Below are 15,387 nucleotides of genomic sequence, written 5' to 3'. Positions count from 1 at the left end.
CTGTAGCTCTAACCCTAACCCTAACCCTAGCCCTAGCCCTAACGGGAAAATGGAAATAAATACATTTTTTTATTTTTTTTATTTTTCCCTAACTAAGGGGGTGATGAAGTGGGGTTTGATTTACTTTTATAGCGGGTTTTTTAGCGGATTTTTATGATTGGCAGCCGTCACACACTGAAAGACGCTTTTTATTGCAAAAAATATTTTTTGCATTACCAGATTTTGAGAGCTATAATTTTTCCATATTTGAGTCCACAGAGTCATGTGAGGTCTTGTTTTTTGCAGGGTTTTTTTCCGATTTTTGTGAGGCAGAATGACCGAAAACCAGCTATTCATGAACTTCTTTTGGGGGAGGCGTTTATACCGTTCCGCGTTTGGTAAAATGGATAAAGCAGTTTTATTCTTCGAGTCAGTACGATTACAGCGATACCTCATTTATATCATTTTTTTATGTTTTGGTGCTTTATACGATAAAAACTATTTTACAGAAAATATAATTATTTTTGCATCGCTTTATTCTGAGGACTATAACTTTTTTACTTTTTCGCTGATGATGCTGTGTGGCGGCTCGTTTTTTGCGGGACAAGATGACGTTTTCAGCGGTACCATGGATATTTATATCTGTCTTTTTGATCACGTGTTATTCCACTTTTTGTTTGGCGGTATGAGAATAAAGCGTTGTTTTTTGCCTTTTTTTTTTTTTTACACGGTGTTCACTGAAGGGGTTAACTAGTGATATAGTTTTATAGGTGGGGTCGTTACGGACACGGCGATACTAATTATGTGTACTTTTATTGTTTGTTTTTTTTATTTAGATAAAGAAATGTATTTATGGGAATAATATTTTTGCTTTTTTTCATTACAGGTCCTTCTCAAAAAATTAGCATATAGTGTTAAATTTCATTATTTACCATAATGTAATGATTACAATTAAACTTTCATATATTATAGATTCATTATCCACCAACTGAAATTTGTCAGGTCTTTTATTGTTTTAATACTGATGATTTTGGCATACAACTCCTGATAACCCAAAAAACCTGTCTCAATAAATTAGCATATCAAGAAAAGGTTCTCTAAACGACCTATTACCCTAATCTTCTGAATCAACTAATTAACTCTAAACACATGCAAAAGATACCTGAGGCTTTTATAAACTCCCTGCCTGGTTCATTACTCAAAACCCCCATCATGGGTAAGACTAGCGACCTGACAGATGTCAAGAAGGCCATCATTGACACCCTCAAGCAAGAGGGTAAGACCCAGAAAGAAATTTCTCAACAAATAGGCTGTTCCCAGAGTGCTGTATCAAGGCACCTCAATGGTAAGTCTGTTGGAAGGAAACAATGTGGCAGAAAACGCTGTACAACGAGAAGAGGAGACCGGACCCTGAGGAAGATTGTGGAGAAGGACCGATTCCAGACCTTGGGGAACCTGAGGAAGCAGTGGACTGAGTCTGGTGTGGAAACATCCAGAGCCACCGTGCACAGGCGTGTGCAGGAAATGGGCTACAGGTGCCGAAATGGGCTACAGAGAAGCAGCACTGGACTGTTGCTAAGTGGTCCCAAGTACTTTTTTCTGATGAAAGCAAATTTTGCATGTCATTCGGAAATCAAGGTGCCAGAGTTTGGAGGAAGACTGGGGAGAAGGAAATGCCAAAATGCCTGAAGTCCAGTGTCAAGTACCCACAGTCAGTGATGGTGTGGGGTGCCATGTCAGCTGCTGGTGTTGGTCCACTGTGTTTCATCAAGGGCAGGGTCAATGCAGCTAGCTATCAGGAGATTTTGGAGCACTTCATGCTTCCATCGGCTGAAATGCTTTATGGAGATGAAGATTTCATTTTTCAGCACGACCTGGCACCTGCTCACAGTGCCAAAACCACTGGTAAATGGTTTACTCACCATGGTATTACTGTGCTCAATTGGCCTGCCAACTCTCCTGACCTGAACCCCATAGAGAATCTGTGGGATATTGTGAAGAGAAAGTTGAGAGACGCAAGACCCAACACTCTGGATGAGCTTAAGGCCGCTATTGAAGCATCCTGGGCCTCCATAACATCTCAGCAGTGTCACAGGCTGATTGCCTCCATGCCACGCCGCATTGAAGCAGTCATTTCTGCCAAAGGATTCCCGACCAAGTATTGAGTGCATAACTGAACATTATTATTTGATGGTTTTTTTGTTTGTTATTAAAAAACACTTTTATTTGATTGGATGGGTGAAATATGCTAATTTATTGAGACAGGTTTTTTGGGTTATCAGGAGTTGTATGCCAAAATCATCAGTATTAAAACAATAAAAGACGTGACAAATTTCAGTTGGTGGATAATGAATCTATAATATATGAAAGTTTAATTGTAATCATTACATTATGGTAAATAATGAAATTTAACACTATATGCTAATTTTTTGAGAAGGACCTGTATTTAGGAATTATTTTTTTTACACATTTGGAAAAAAATTTTTTTACTTTTTTACTTTGTCCCAGGGGGGGACATCACAGATCACTGATCTGACAGTTTGCACAGCAGGCTTATCAAGCGCCTGCTCTGGGCAGGCACTTGGTAAGCCACCTCCCTCCCTGCAGGACCCGGATGCCGCGGCCATCTTGGATCCGGGTCTGGAGCAGGGAGGGAGGTAAGGAGACCCTCGCAGCAACGCGATCACATCGCATTGCTGCGGGAGTCTCAGGGAAGCCCGCAGGGAGCCCCCTCCCTGCGCGACACTTCCCTATGCCGCCGGCACACCGCGATCATGTTTGATCGCGGTGTGCCGGGGGTTAATGTGCCGGGGGCGGTCCGTGACCGTTCCTGGCACATTGTGCGGATGTCAGCTGCGAAAGGCAGCTGACACCCGGCCTCGATCGGCCGCGCTCCCCCCGTGAGCGTGGCCGATCGATATGACGTACTATCCCGTCGAGGGTCAGATAGGCCCAGGGCACCTTGACGGGATAGTACATCTAAGCTCAGAGAGGGGTTAAATAAGCTGATCCAGCTTCTCTCCAAATAAGCGACCCCCCTGATACATATACCACAAAGAACCGGAGTAAGGAAATCCCAAAACACATGTTCAACAACATATAAATTTTATCAATAAATAACGATACAATAAAATATCAATTGCTATAATAGCACATATAGAGCAGGAGAAATTCTAAATGGAAAACCCGTAGGTATGCCAGCGGTACGCAGGGGTCCAATTGTCCCAGAATGGGCATATATAAGTATCATATATCAAATCTTGGGAATATTTGAGGAAAAAGAACCCCATAGGAGGAAACAAGTAGTAAAGCACATAATTGTGCAAAGGTATATCCCCACATAAGACTACAATCGGGTTCTAAGATATCGTAACTTACCCATATGTGAGACAGGAGGACTCTCCCCGCTCCACTGGCAGCCCCGACGCGCGTTTCGCAGTTTGCTTTACTAAGCACGTCAATAGCGTTAAACAGCTGCAGCGCTGGCCCGGTGACCCACCCCCAGGGCCTGCTCCAGGTTTTTGAGGGCCCCGGGCAAAAGAGTATCAGTGGCCCCCCCCCCCCCACCCCTCCCCTCCCCACGATCCCGAGATCCCGAGGCCCTCTCCAAGACAGATGGACTGCTGGCCCTGACCGCCAGGGTCTGAAAGGACTTGATTGCTTCAGTTAGGGACGCCATGGATTGCGACAAGAACGTGACCCGTTCCGGTGGAACCGCCCCAGCCTCCGCCTGAGGGGCAGGAGAAATTGCCGGAGAGATTGCCGGGGAGCTCGCAGGGGGGAGGCTCCTGGGCGCGTTCAGAGTCACAGGCCTCACAGAGACGATTGCTCGGGGCATGCGGGAATGCAGCACGACAAGCTACACAAACGGTATATAGGACCGTGTAAGATTTGACCCTTCTAGACATAGTGATCCGTAAATGCTATACCCAGGGCCTTAGACTGGGAAAAAAACAATGCTTCTGCTGTCAGGCTGGAGGGAGAAGCACTTACCCCAGTCCTGTGTCCTCACGCGTACAGTGTGGAACCGAACACCAAATGCTGAGCAAATGTGCCACCTTAATCCCCAGAAGTCCTCAGGGGGCGGAACCGCCATGATCTGATGCGGCCTGTAGTAGGCCGAAGCCTCGATTTTCCCTAGGCGAGGAAAGGAGGAGGCGGATCCGGAAGTAGACGCGCCTGATGGCCGGGGCCTCACCGCGCGGTTTGCTGGACAGAAGCCGGGCCTGATTGACCCGGAAGTGCATCCTGGATGCTAGGCCGGAGCCAGAAGCCTCCGGAAAGGCAGCGGCGCCGGCCACACTGTACCGCTGCGGCGCCGACCAGCGCCGTAAGAACCGCAGCGCCGACGGAGCTTTGGGGACTGTGGTGTCGCTCAATACCCGACGCCAGATCGGCGCAGAGACGCCCAGAGCCTGCCTTAAAGGTAACCTGCGCCTGTGTCAGGATCCCCCCTTTCCTACCCTTCCCCCCTTTTTGCAAGCTGAACCCTATGAGAGAAAAGGGTCAGCGTGGAGTAAAAAATCCAGCAGGGGGAGAGCAGAGCACATGACGGTGCAGGAACCCTAGCTCCATTTCCTGCACTGGGATAAGGAGAGGGACCGTCCACCACCCCATCTATCACCGCAGCAGAACAGAGGTGTAGAAATCTGGGGGGTGGGGTCACGGACATCTAAGGCACCTGTACAGCCTATGGTCTAAAATACCTCAGGGTGGTCAGGGCTAAGTCCGGTGTGCAATCCCACGTCGCGGGAAAGGATACGTGGAGAATACTCGCACGTGCTTGCCCGTTGCTGGTTTGGGGAGATCGGACCCTTAAAAGGGTCCGTCGCCCCCTCAATCCATATAATGTAGAGATGAAAAAGGGGTCCAAAGGATCCGGGACCAAGAGGTGTGCCTCCTTCAGACAATAAACAAGAACTGGATTCTCTGGTAGCCAGTGTCAGGGTGTATACGACGGAGGAGGAGCTAAACTTTTTTTCTATTTACTTAGTGTCAGCCTCCTGGTGGCAGAAACATACACCCACAGTCCTGTGTCCCCCAATGAGGTGAAGGAGAAATTAAAAGCCGGCGACCGCCGAAGAGGGCCGCGGCGACGGCGGATGTGCAGCCACCAGGAAACCTTGCAGGCCCCCGCGCCAGGACAGAAAAAGAGCGCGGCCGCAGAAAAAGGTAGCGCGGCTGCCTGTAGGGCTGCTGCACTGGCGTTACAGAAAAGTGCGGTTGCCGATGGAAAACGGCGAGGCTGCGTGCCGCCACGCCAGAGAGGGAGGAGCGGCCGCAGTAAAAAGGGCAGTGCGGCTGCCTAGACAGTGCGGAGGAAGCAGCGCGGCCGCCCAAAGGGTCCGCCGCACGAAGGTGACATGACTCTTCCCATGTTACCCTGCTAGCTTGAGAAGGACCCAGAGGAAGGGGGAGAGGAATACTCACCTAAACATCCCACGCCGTCCTTTACTAACTTCAAACCGGGGAAGGTATCAGACGTCCAGGGAGCTGTGATGGACGTCCTTGTCTCCTCCAACCGACAGGCTCTGGTGGGCGAGTGGGTGGGGATCGGAGCTAGGACCGGACTTCTGAGCACGCTTGTGTGCTAGGATCTTGGTCCTGCTCAGGGATCTATGAGGATACGGGGTGGCAGTACACGCCGTACTCATAGTCCGTATTGTGGGACTACAGGTGTGACTGTTCACCCTGTATCCCTCCGGAAAACTTGAAAGAAAACTACTCACATTGAGGTAGATAAGGGTCTAATGAAAGACCCGTGTCCACCTCCTACTGATACCAAGCTAAACTGAAGTTCATAATGCCTGTCGGTGGGGTGAACACTACAGAGGAGGAGCTAACTTTTTTTGTGCATAGTGTCAGCCTCCTAGCGGGAACAGCATACACCCATGGTTCCTGTGTCCCCCAATGAGAGGCGATAGAGAAAAACGCATCCTGCAAAGTTGCCCGCAGGATGTGTTTTTTTCACATAGACTTGTATTACCGACGCATCGTGACGTATGGACACACGTTCCATACGTCGTGCACTGGATGCGCCGGTATTTGGCAGGCCGTCGTTGCGAAAAAACGTTCAACGGAACGTTTTTTCGTACGTCCTCTCCTGCATTTTTTAATGCGCATGCGCGGTAGGAACTCCGCCCCCTCCTCACTGGGACTTTACAATGAGCAGCGGACGCGTTGAAAGACTGCGTTCGCTGCTCACGTCACTCAAAATGTTATATGCTTCCATCGGTACATCGCGCCGACGCCTGGTGACGGCCGAGTACAGACGGAAGTGTGAAAGAAGCCTAAGGCCTCTTTCACACTACCGTCTTTCAGCTCCCGTCACAATCCGTCGATTTTTGAGAATGCAGGATCCTGCATTTTCTCATAGACTTGTATTAGCGACGGATTGTGACGGATGGCCATCCGTTTCATCCGTCGTGCACTGGATCCTGCGTAAAAAAACGGTCCGTCGGGCAGAGAAAATGATAAGAGGAACGTTTTTTCTGCACGTCAGAAAATCGGTCAGCGACACATCCTGCTCTGCCCGTCACTGGCTACAATGGAAGCATATTGGCGCAGGATGCGGCGCTGACTGTGAAAAGCAGGAATCCAGCAACGGGTCCCGTCTTTTCAAACTGAGCATGCATTGCTCGCTCTTTTTACTATTGATGCTGCCTATGCAGCATCAATAGTAACAAGATAAATGTTAAAAATAATAAAAAAAAAAAAAATTTGCAATATTCTTACCTACCGACGTCCCGCGCAGCATCACCGATGCTCCCGGCAGCTAGAAGTCGACTTCTCGCGATATATTTCGCAATGTATTACTAGGAACGCTAGCTGCCGGGAGCATAGCTGCGCAGGACGCCGGTAGGTGAGAATACTGCGATTTTTTATTTTTTTTTAACCTGGTTTGTGTTGTGTATGCGTTTTTGCAGCAGAAAACCGCTGCGAAAACCCATACACAACAGGTGAACATAGCCTCGACGGGTCCGTCAGAAAGACGGGCCCAGTGCACACGTTTTCCACAATCTGCACAGGATCCGTCATTTCAAAGTCTTGACTGATCCTGTGCAGATTTGGAACACGGAAGTGTGAAAGAAGCCTTAGGTCTCACACTTCCTCAGTTTCCACGTCACAGGCAGTCATTGTGGTGGGAGGGGCAGCACAGCTGAGCCCACAGTACTATAAGAGAATTGATAGATGTGTTTATAAGGAGGGAAAGCTCTGTAGCAAGCCTGACACCATTACTGTTAGAGAGCTGCAGACACAGATGTGTTCGTAATGAAGCAGCTCTGCAGTACTGTATAAATTGTCATCAGGCACAGATCTGCAGTGAGATGAAGAGAGCAGATTGTCAGTCATTACATGTCTCACACTGGTAACAACCCCTTTTATTTAAAATAAGCTCTGGTGGAAAACGCTCAGTGAGATCTATGTCTGGCATATAGAGCTGAACAGAATAGATTTAAAAAAATCAACGTGGATTTCTCTTGAATAAGACATCGGATCAGAGATATTAAGGTATCAGTTTACTCAACTTTAAGGCCTGCATGTCCATATTGATAGAAACCCTAAAAAAAGTTATATACATTTTTGACTCTTTTTTCCAACAAATTTTCCAGAATCTCCATCTTTAACCCCTTTAACCTCCAAACCTGTTTGCACCTTCATGACCAGGCCAAATTTTACAATTCTGACCATTGCCAATTTATAAGAACTCGAACGCTTCTGCGGATCCCATTGCTTCCGACGTTCTTTTGTGACATATTGTATCGCATGAGAGTGGTAAAATTTGTTCGATATGACTTGCGTTTATTTGTGGGGGGGGGGGGGGGGACGGAAAATTGGCAAAAATGTTGAACATTTTGCAATTTTCAAACTTTATGTCCTTTAATTTTTATGCAGTAATTATATTGAATGATCTGTGATATATCGTTCACTCAGCGTGCATAGGTTTCCATTGAAGGATGTGCTGCTGAGTACAATGATCTTTTGTGCAGACCAAAATATAATTTCACCTGAACGCACAAGCGTTCTGTTCATTTATCAGGTGATCAGCAGCCTGTTTACACTGCATGAACATTGTTAAATCAGCATTCCTAGGAATGCTAACGAATATGCTCAATGTGTTCACTATATATTAGCATTTGGGATCCGTACATCTTGCTGATTCCTTTGTTGTATATTGTTCATACTAGATCCTGGTTCATGCATGTCGTCTTGCACATTTTAGGGTGTCTTTATAGTACATCGCACATGCAAATACTGCATCTCTCTTTCTGTAACTTATAGAGAGCATTGGACCATGGTTGCAGGGTTAAGTCTTATTGTGGGCTTTGTTATTCATCTCATTATTTGACTTTTAACTGTTTTTAATCTGTTTGCTGTTTGTTCCAATAAAATGTATTTTGTCATTATTTATGGTGATCCCTGGTTATATAGCTTTCACTTCCTAGAAATGCTCATTCAGGATAATCATGTAGTACAGAACAATCTTCAGGGGAAAAAAACAGGTTCTTTCCCAGAACAAACTTTAAACAAAGACAAGAACTTACCAATTGGGTTTCTGTCGAAAAACAACACTGGCGCTCGTAGGAGTGACTGGAACATCTGGTTGTGTAATGCCTGGGCAGCAGAGACGAGAACTTCAAACACAAGCAAACTCCGAAGAAAACCAAACACAATGGTAGCCGCAGTCACACCTGAAAAATTAGGATGAAGAAAAATCTGCTAGGTAAAGTGTTCTCTTTATAGAACGACAAACTAATAAAAATTATTCTTCTTTCCAGGTCAGACCTTTTTTTATGAAAGTTAAAGGGGTTTTCCCATGAACAAATTGATTTTAATCAATAGATCTTGGAATAATAATAATTTCCACAATTGGATGTGTATGAAATCTTCCTGTGCTGAGGTAATCTTATAAATGTGCCCCTGCTGTGTACTGTGTAATGGCCGTGTCTGACCGTACAGGAACATGGTCTGATCATAACACAGCTCCTGGGCAGGGGAGGAAGCAAAAGAGAGGATACAGACATTACAGTATGGGATCACAGCTCATTCTTTCTGTGAGGTAAAACATTTCCCTGCCTGTTTTTAAACAATGTTTTACTTCAAAGAAAGACTCACTTGCGATGTCATGCTGTAATGTCTGTATACTTTTTGTCCTGTAACATTTTATTAAAGGGAATCTGTCACAAGGTTTTTTGCCACCATTCCGGAGAGCAGAGTTATAAAAAAAAAAAATAAGACTCAGGCCCCCGGTTCCAACAATGTGTCACTTACTGGGTTCCTTGCTCTAGCTTTTATAAAATCAGTTTTAACAGCAGGAGATAGGACTAGAGAACTAGTAACTCTGCTGACAGGTAGTCCTTTATTTTCATGAGCTCAGTAGAACCCTGCCACCACCACTGATTGGCAGTTTTCTGCCTATGCACAGTGTACACAGAAAGCTATCGATTAGTAATCAGGGTTATACAGAGCTCTGCATTCAGAGAACTTCTAGTTCTGCAGCAGATAAAACTGCAGCAAGCAGCCCAATAAGTGATATATTGCTGAAATCAGGGTCTAGGCTCCTACAACATGCTGCTCTCAGATGGGCAAAAGAAAAACCACAAAAAAGTGTAAGTGTATATGTGCACTACATATGCAGTGTATCACACTATATGTGCACATCAGCTCAGGACCGGATGTTTTGCGTGCAACAGGCAAATACTGTCCTTCACTAGATGCACCCACCCCCTGACGAAGGCACACTGAAGCGCCCGTAGGTGTAGGAGCAGATCATCAGAAGCTGCGTCATCTGCATACCAAGGTAAATATACGATAATATAATTTCAATCACCACTATGGCCTGCATGTGACTGCAGACTTGTGAATCTTCGCATACAGGGCGCTATGTGCTGTGAGGATTTTTTTGGTGCCGACGCTGGAAGCGATACCATACACATGCTAGTCGGATTGTGGCCGGAATCAACTGAATTGCGGTCACATGACCACTCGCTCCTGATGCCGGCATTGGAGAATGTTGTGTTAGGATTCACAAGTCTATAGTCACATAGAGTGGCTATAAACTTGTAACCCAAGGCCGGACAGCCCCTCTACCCCTTCTAATTGCCCACCCTTATTGGCTCACTACCAATTTACTTCAACAAGGCAGTATGACTTGCCTGCTTTCACTCCCACCCAAGGATCTATTAGCACCCATGTCTTCCATTTTGGGTCAGTCATACAACTTTCATTGTTCTTGACAGACCGTTCTTCTGCACTGGATTGAAAGGATGTCATACTGTAACTGTATATATGATTATGCTATTATTAATACATTAAAATTATATTAATGCAGAACACACATGTGGAATTGCTCATCTGGAATAAGACATAAACCAGCCCCAATACCAAAGTTTTAATAACCTAGTGGTCCAAAATAGACTACCTTGGGACATAAATGTTTGCATTCATCATTCAATGGTGTTTTATGGATGAACTCAGTACAACTACTTATTGAGGTTTTGTTTTTATTTTGAAACTTTATATCTCATACAGCCTTGTAGGCAAGCACTTCAATAAGCGAAGACATAGGAGATACGTAATGGCTCCTAACAGACATTGCTCAACCAGTACTGCAGCTATAGATGGATTGTGACTACAGCAGAAATTCTGGAAACCAAGACTGCTGCTCACTTTCCCTTGGTGCAATGCATCAGAGAACTGAAACTAAGAGCACTTGTGTGTTCCAAATGTGTACAGTTTACACAGGCATTCTCCTTCCAGTATATCCGGTTTTTGTATGTCTTATAGCCTATTTCTATTTTAAATGAATACTATTAAAGTTAAGTGATTTTATCTCTTGGAGCTGGATTCCCTTTTTTCCACATGTGCATCTCTAGGCGTCAGGCAGAGACGTGAATGCGTGCTCAAGATTTCGTGGACTTATAAGGAAATTCATCTAAAGGGTGAGCTGAATATACCCTTTTTTTCTGCATCATGTGAGAGCGACATCAGCAGATCAGCAGGGGAGCATGGGGATTACTCTGGAGGCGACTTCAGCTGAGAGGCTCCTGCCAAGGAAGGGAGTTTTTCTCCCACTTGGTATATTTCTTGTTTATATTTGTCAAATTCTTTATATTTTTATATTTTTTATTGTGCTTTTAAGTTAAATGCTTTCACTTGAATCCAAAATTTTTTAGTTTTATGATCGTTTCACTTAAAAAAAAAAAAAAAAAAATGTAAAAAAACATGAAAAGTGATAAAGTCTCATGATCTCCAAAATAAATCAATAAATTCTACATTTCATCATGCAAACAATAAGTTTTCACATCTCCAATAACATAGGATCCTTAGTCGCACTGTTTTGATCAAAATACTGTAAAAACCATCCTACCACGACAAGGTGTACCCAATCAGGATGGACCTAACTATTCTATTTCACCTCACTGATGAGGACGGGAGTCTGAACAATCAGGTTTGGGTCCTGCTCTGTCTATTTTGAGGCTTGTGAACACTTAGCGAGGAGAACCAAGACCATCCTGATTGGGTACACCTTGTTGTGGTGGGATGGCTTACACTCTTTTCAGCAAAATATTGTCAACTATGTACATGTACCCTAGCTATATATTTATTCACTTACTGCAGGGTATTTGCTCATTATTATCCCACGTTCTACCTGTTAAGTGGCCACTGTGTGAATGTGCACCTACATATTGAGCTCATTTCTTTTGTTCCCACACAGCTCCGAAGGTGAACATTTTTTTTTTTTAAGTTACAGCTCTTACAATATCGTGACAGATAATATCTTTTTTTGTTTAAATATTTACAAAGTTCAGATTTTTTAAGCCATTAAAATAGAAAACTAAAACCTATACAGGTTTGAAATCGCCATAATCGTACTGACCTGGAGAATCATGTGGTTAGGTCAATTCTATTGCACATTTTCCTTAATCTAAATGGTAAAATAAATGCTGTCGTACAAGCTACAAATCGTTCTGCAAAAAACAAGGATTCATATATCTATGCCAAAGAAAAGCCAAATGGCGCCCCTTTCTTTCTGAACCATGCCATATGAACATAGAGCAGTGTACTATCATACACAGCGTATTTCCATACTAAGCGGAAATTGGGCAGCATATTGTGGGGTGTTTTGTTTAAACCACCCTTTGATCAACTAGTATCAACTTTTATGCATTTTCTCTTTTTAGAATTCACTTTCCTTTAAAATTGCATGAAGGTGCCTGCATGTATTACTTTCATAAAACATTCTTATGAGGCTTTAATTCAGATATTATTTGCACACGTCAGAAGTGAAAAATTATCCTTGGCGAAAACTGTCAAAAACACCTTGGCAGCAAAAGTGTTAATAGATGGCTGATGTTCCAAGAACAAAAAATAGACAATGACACAATATTACAAGGGCAGTCAGCAGGGCAGATCTTTGGCTTGCATTGAAAAAAAAACGGCCATTATATAACTGGACACTTCTAATGCCAGATTTTCTCTTTAGCGGAAATGAACATTTATTCTGAGATATCAGCTGATTTCAGGAGCTTCCAGCAACAAGACCCCCATAGTACAACATGCTGCCAGAGACACACTATTATTAGCTATAAAGAAAATATCTTTAAATCTTATGTTACCAGCATAGACTCCCAGGTATAAGTTGAGATCTAACTTTTCACGCTCTGCGGTCTCAGTTGTAACATTCAGTTTTTCTTGTTCCATTGCCCTAATAAATAAATCAGAAATGTTAATGATAAATGCTATAAGGCGGTAAGTTTTACAACTTGCCAATATCAGTATATGCCCTTAAAGGGTTTTTTTTCCATGCATGAAAGTACATTTTAATCAATGCATCTTGGAGTAATAATAAGTTCCACAATTTGATGTGTTTAAGAGATTTCAGAATTCTCATGCGCCCTCTTGTTTTACGGTTTCCTGAATGAATGAGAAACCTGCAGTCCTTTTGAAATCTGCAGCATGTCAATTCTTTCAGAGTTTTTGCAGTGTTTTCACTTTTTGTTGCTTTTTATTGGTGAAAAAAGACACAAATAATTTTGCAGCATTTTTGCTGAATTAAACAGAATTTATTAAACATGCACTTTTGCAGCTAAAACCTGCTCTCTTAGTAGTAAATTACACGTGTGCTTTGACTAAAAGCACACATGTAATTCACACCTAGAAAACGTACTTACTACTAAGAGCAGGTCTTAGCTGCAAAAGAAAATGCACCATAACACTGTGTGAAGATAGCCTTGCAGTCTCTCTATAAGAAAACAACAACAAAAAAAAACAACAACAAAAAAAGACAGGTTTTAATGCTATAAGGCGGCATTCAGGGCTTGCTCTCCTCTGTCTGAAAAAACAAAATAAAAACGCTCTGATGTTGATCCAGACAAGCAGGATGAATGTCGTGCGAGTACAATGCAATTTTTCCAAACTAGCATCCGTATGCTATCCATGTGCTATGCGTTACATACAGTCATCTCTAGGTAATGTAAATCTGGTTACTAAGTAATGAAGCAATCTTATATACAGGTAGGGCCCCCTATATTTTTAATAACCAGGTAAGAGAAAGCAGACTGGTCTTAATAATCTGGGAAGGGGCAATAACAGTTGAGCTTCCCAGTCTATTAATATCAGCTCTCAGCTGTCTATTTATTAACCCCTTTCTGCCAGCTGACGGAATAGTACATCAGCTGTCAGTATCCCCCACTCTTTGAGGTGGGCTCTGGCGATGAGCCCACCTCAAAGCCGCGACATGTCAGCTGTTTTCAACAGCTGACATGTGCGCACAATGGGCGAGAGCGAAATCGCGATCCGCCCGCGCCCATTAACTAGTTAAATGCCGCTGTCCAACTCTGACAGCGGTATTTAATAAGCGCTGCCGGCCGCGCGGCCGGAAGTACTCGCACCGCTGACCCCCGTCATGTGATCGGGGGTCATCGGTGCGTTGTCATCACAACCAGAGGTCTCCTCTATGGTTGTTGATGGCAGTTTGCTATGCGCACCACCCAGCCTCCCATGGAGGCTAACGAAGCATGCCAAAATTAAAAAAAATATATAAAAGTTCAAATCACCCCCCTTTCGCACCAATAAAAATAAAGTTTTAAAAAAATCAAACCCACACATATTTGGTATCGCCGCGTTCTGAATCACCCGATCTATCAATAAAATAAGGATTAACCTGATCGTTAAACGGCGTAGAGAGGAAAAAAAAAATGCCAAAATTATGTTTTTTTTGGTCGCCGTGACTTGCATTAAAATGCAATAAATAGGGGGCGTGGCCAGCTGTTGAAGGAGCAGGACGTGCTTCTCCTGTGCTCCTCGGCTGGACATTATAATCCATCTAATCCATGGCTCTACTGGACCAATCCGGGACATTCAGAGGCACCACTGGCTTTCCCTCAATCCCGGGAGCCAATATCTAGGTGTTTAAGGCGCTGATTACCTCTGCGGACCCTGGAGGAGAGTGAGGCCTAGAGACGGTCCTGGGCCCTGCCGAGGCCCGCCATCACAGCAAGGCGCGTGTCTTCCCTGCTGGTCGAGGTGTTTTGCCGACCCCCCCCCCCCTCCACCCCCCCTGTGTGGTTGGGGGCTGAAGGTGCGCCCTCGGGGCTTGGAGATTGCGGTGAACCCCGGCGGCGGGTAGGCGATCGCGATTTCATCGGCGGTGTTCCCACCCAACGCAGCTCCCGGCCGCCATTACAGCAGAGGGCCCGCCGTACCGGATCTAGAGGCCGCATGGACTCACCTCCCTGCTGTGCGTTCAGAGGAAGCTTCCTGCCAGGACACCCGTGTCTGGACGCCGCTTGCCGCCGGAACCGCTGTGGAGGCTGGCTGGGGAGAAAGAGCCGCTGGTAGGAGACCGCATCTTCATCGGCAGTGTTCCCGCCCGACGCACCTTCCGGCCGCCATTACAGCGGAGGGCCTGATCTGGAGGCCGCACAGACTCACCTCCTTGCTGGTCGTTTTGGGGAGGCTTCCTGTCGGGCCGCCTGTGTCTGGACGCCGCTTACCGCCGGAGCCGCTGAGGAGGCTGGTGGGGGAGGGAGAGCCGCTGGTTGGCTGCTGTCTGCCCGCTCCATCGCTGCCTGCGGGGAAGGAAGTGATCCGGCCGTCTTCACCTCTGGCTCTGCGGTCCAGCGGAGCGACGCCTGAGAGATACCGGTGACCCGCCTGGGGTTAGTCATCCACAGTCGCTGCGTCGGATCAGGTTTGCAGCACAGCCAATGTGCCTGTCGGTCCGCTTCATTGGCTGCAGCGGCTACACTGTCCTGCTGTTTGACTCACCGGAGTCTTTTCATGCCCCCTGGGGCTGTGGGAGTCGGGCTGCAGATGCTAATAGTAGCTCCATATAAAACTTGCTGTGCCTGGATGCTTAACGGAGCCATTATCTACCCCCTGAGGCTGTGGGAGGCTGGCTGT

The 15,387-nt window shown here is 45.4% G+C and overlaps 1 protein-coding gene across 2 annotated transcripts in view; it reads right to left on the bottom strand.

The window, feature by feature from the left end:
- Positions 1–15,387, bottom strand: part of ABCC4 (ATP binding cassette subfamily C member 4 (PEL blood group)) — a 440,057-nt gene that overhangs the window by 213,881 nt on the left and 210,789 nt on the right. For both annotated transcript variants that reach the window (XM_069758043.1, XM_069758042.1), the window contains exons 18-19: positions 12,600–12,688; positions 8,526–8,672 (exon numbers count right to left, since the gene is read on the bottom strand). In XM_069758043.1, the coding sequence (XP_069614144.1) occupies positions 8,526–8,672; positions 12,600–12,688 (236 nt within the window). The remainder of the gene's footprint in view (positions 1–8,525; positions 8,673–12,599; positions 12,689–15,387) is intronic.

This window comes from Ranitomeya imitator, chromosome 3 (genome assembly GCF_032444005.1).
Source record: "Ranitomeya imitator isolate aRanImi1 chromosome 3, aRanImi1.pri, whole genome shotgun sequence".
NCBI classification, from domain to species: Eukaryota; Metazoa; Chordata; class Amphibia; order Anura; family Dendrobatidae; genus Ranitomeya; species Ranitomeya imitator.
This window is presented reverse-complemented; position numbering and strand designations above follow the sequence as displayed.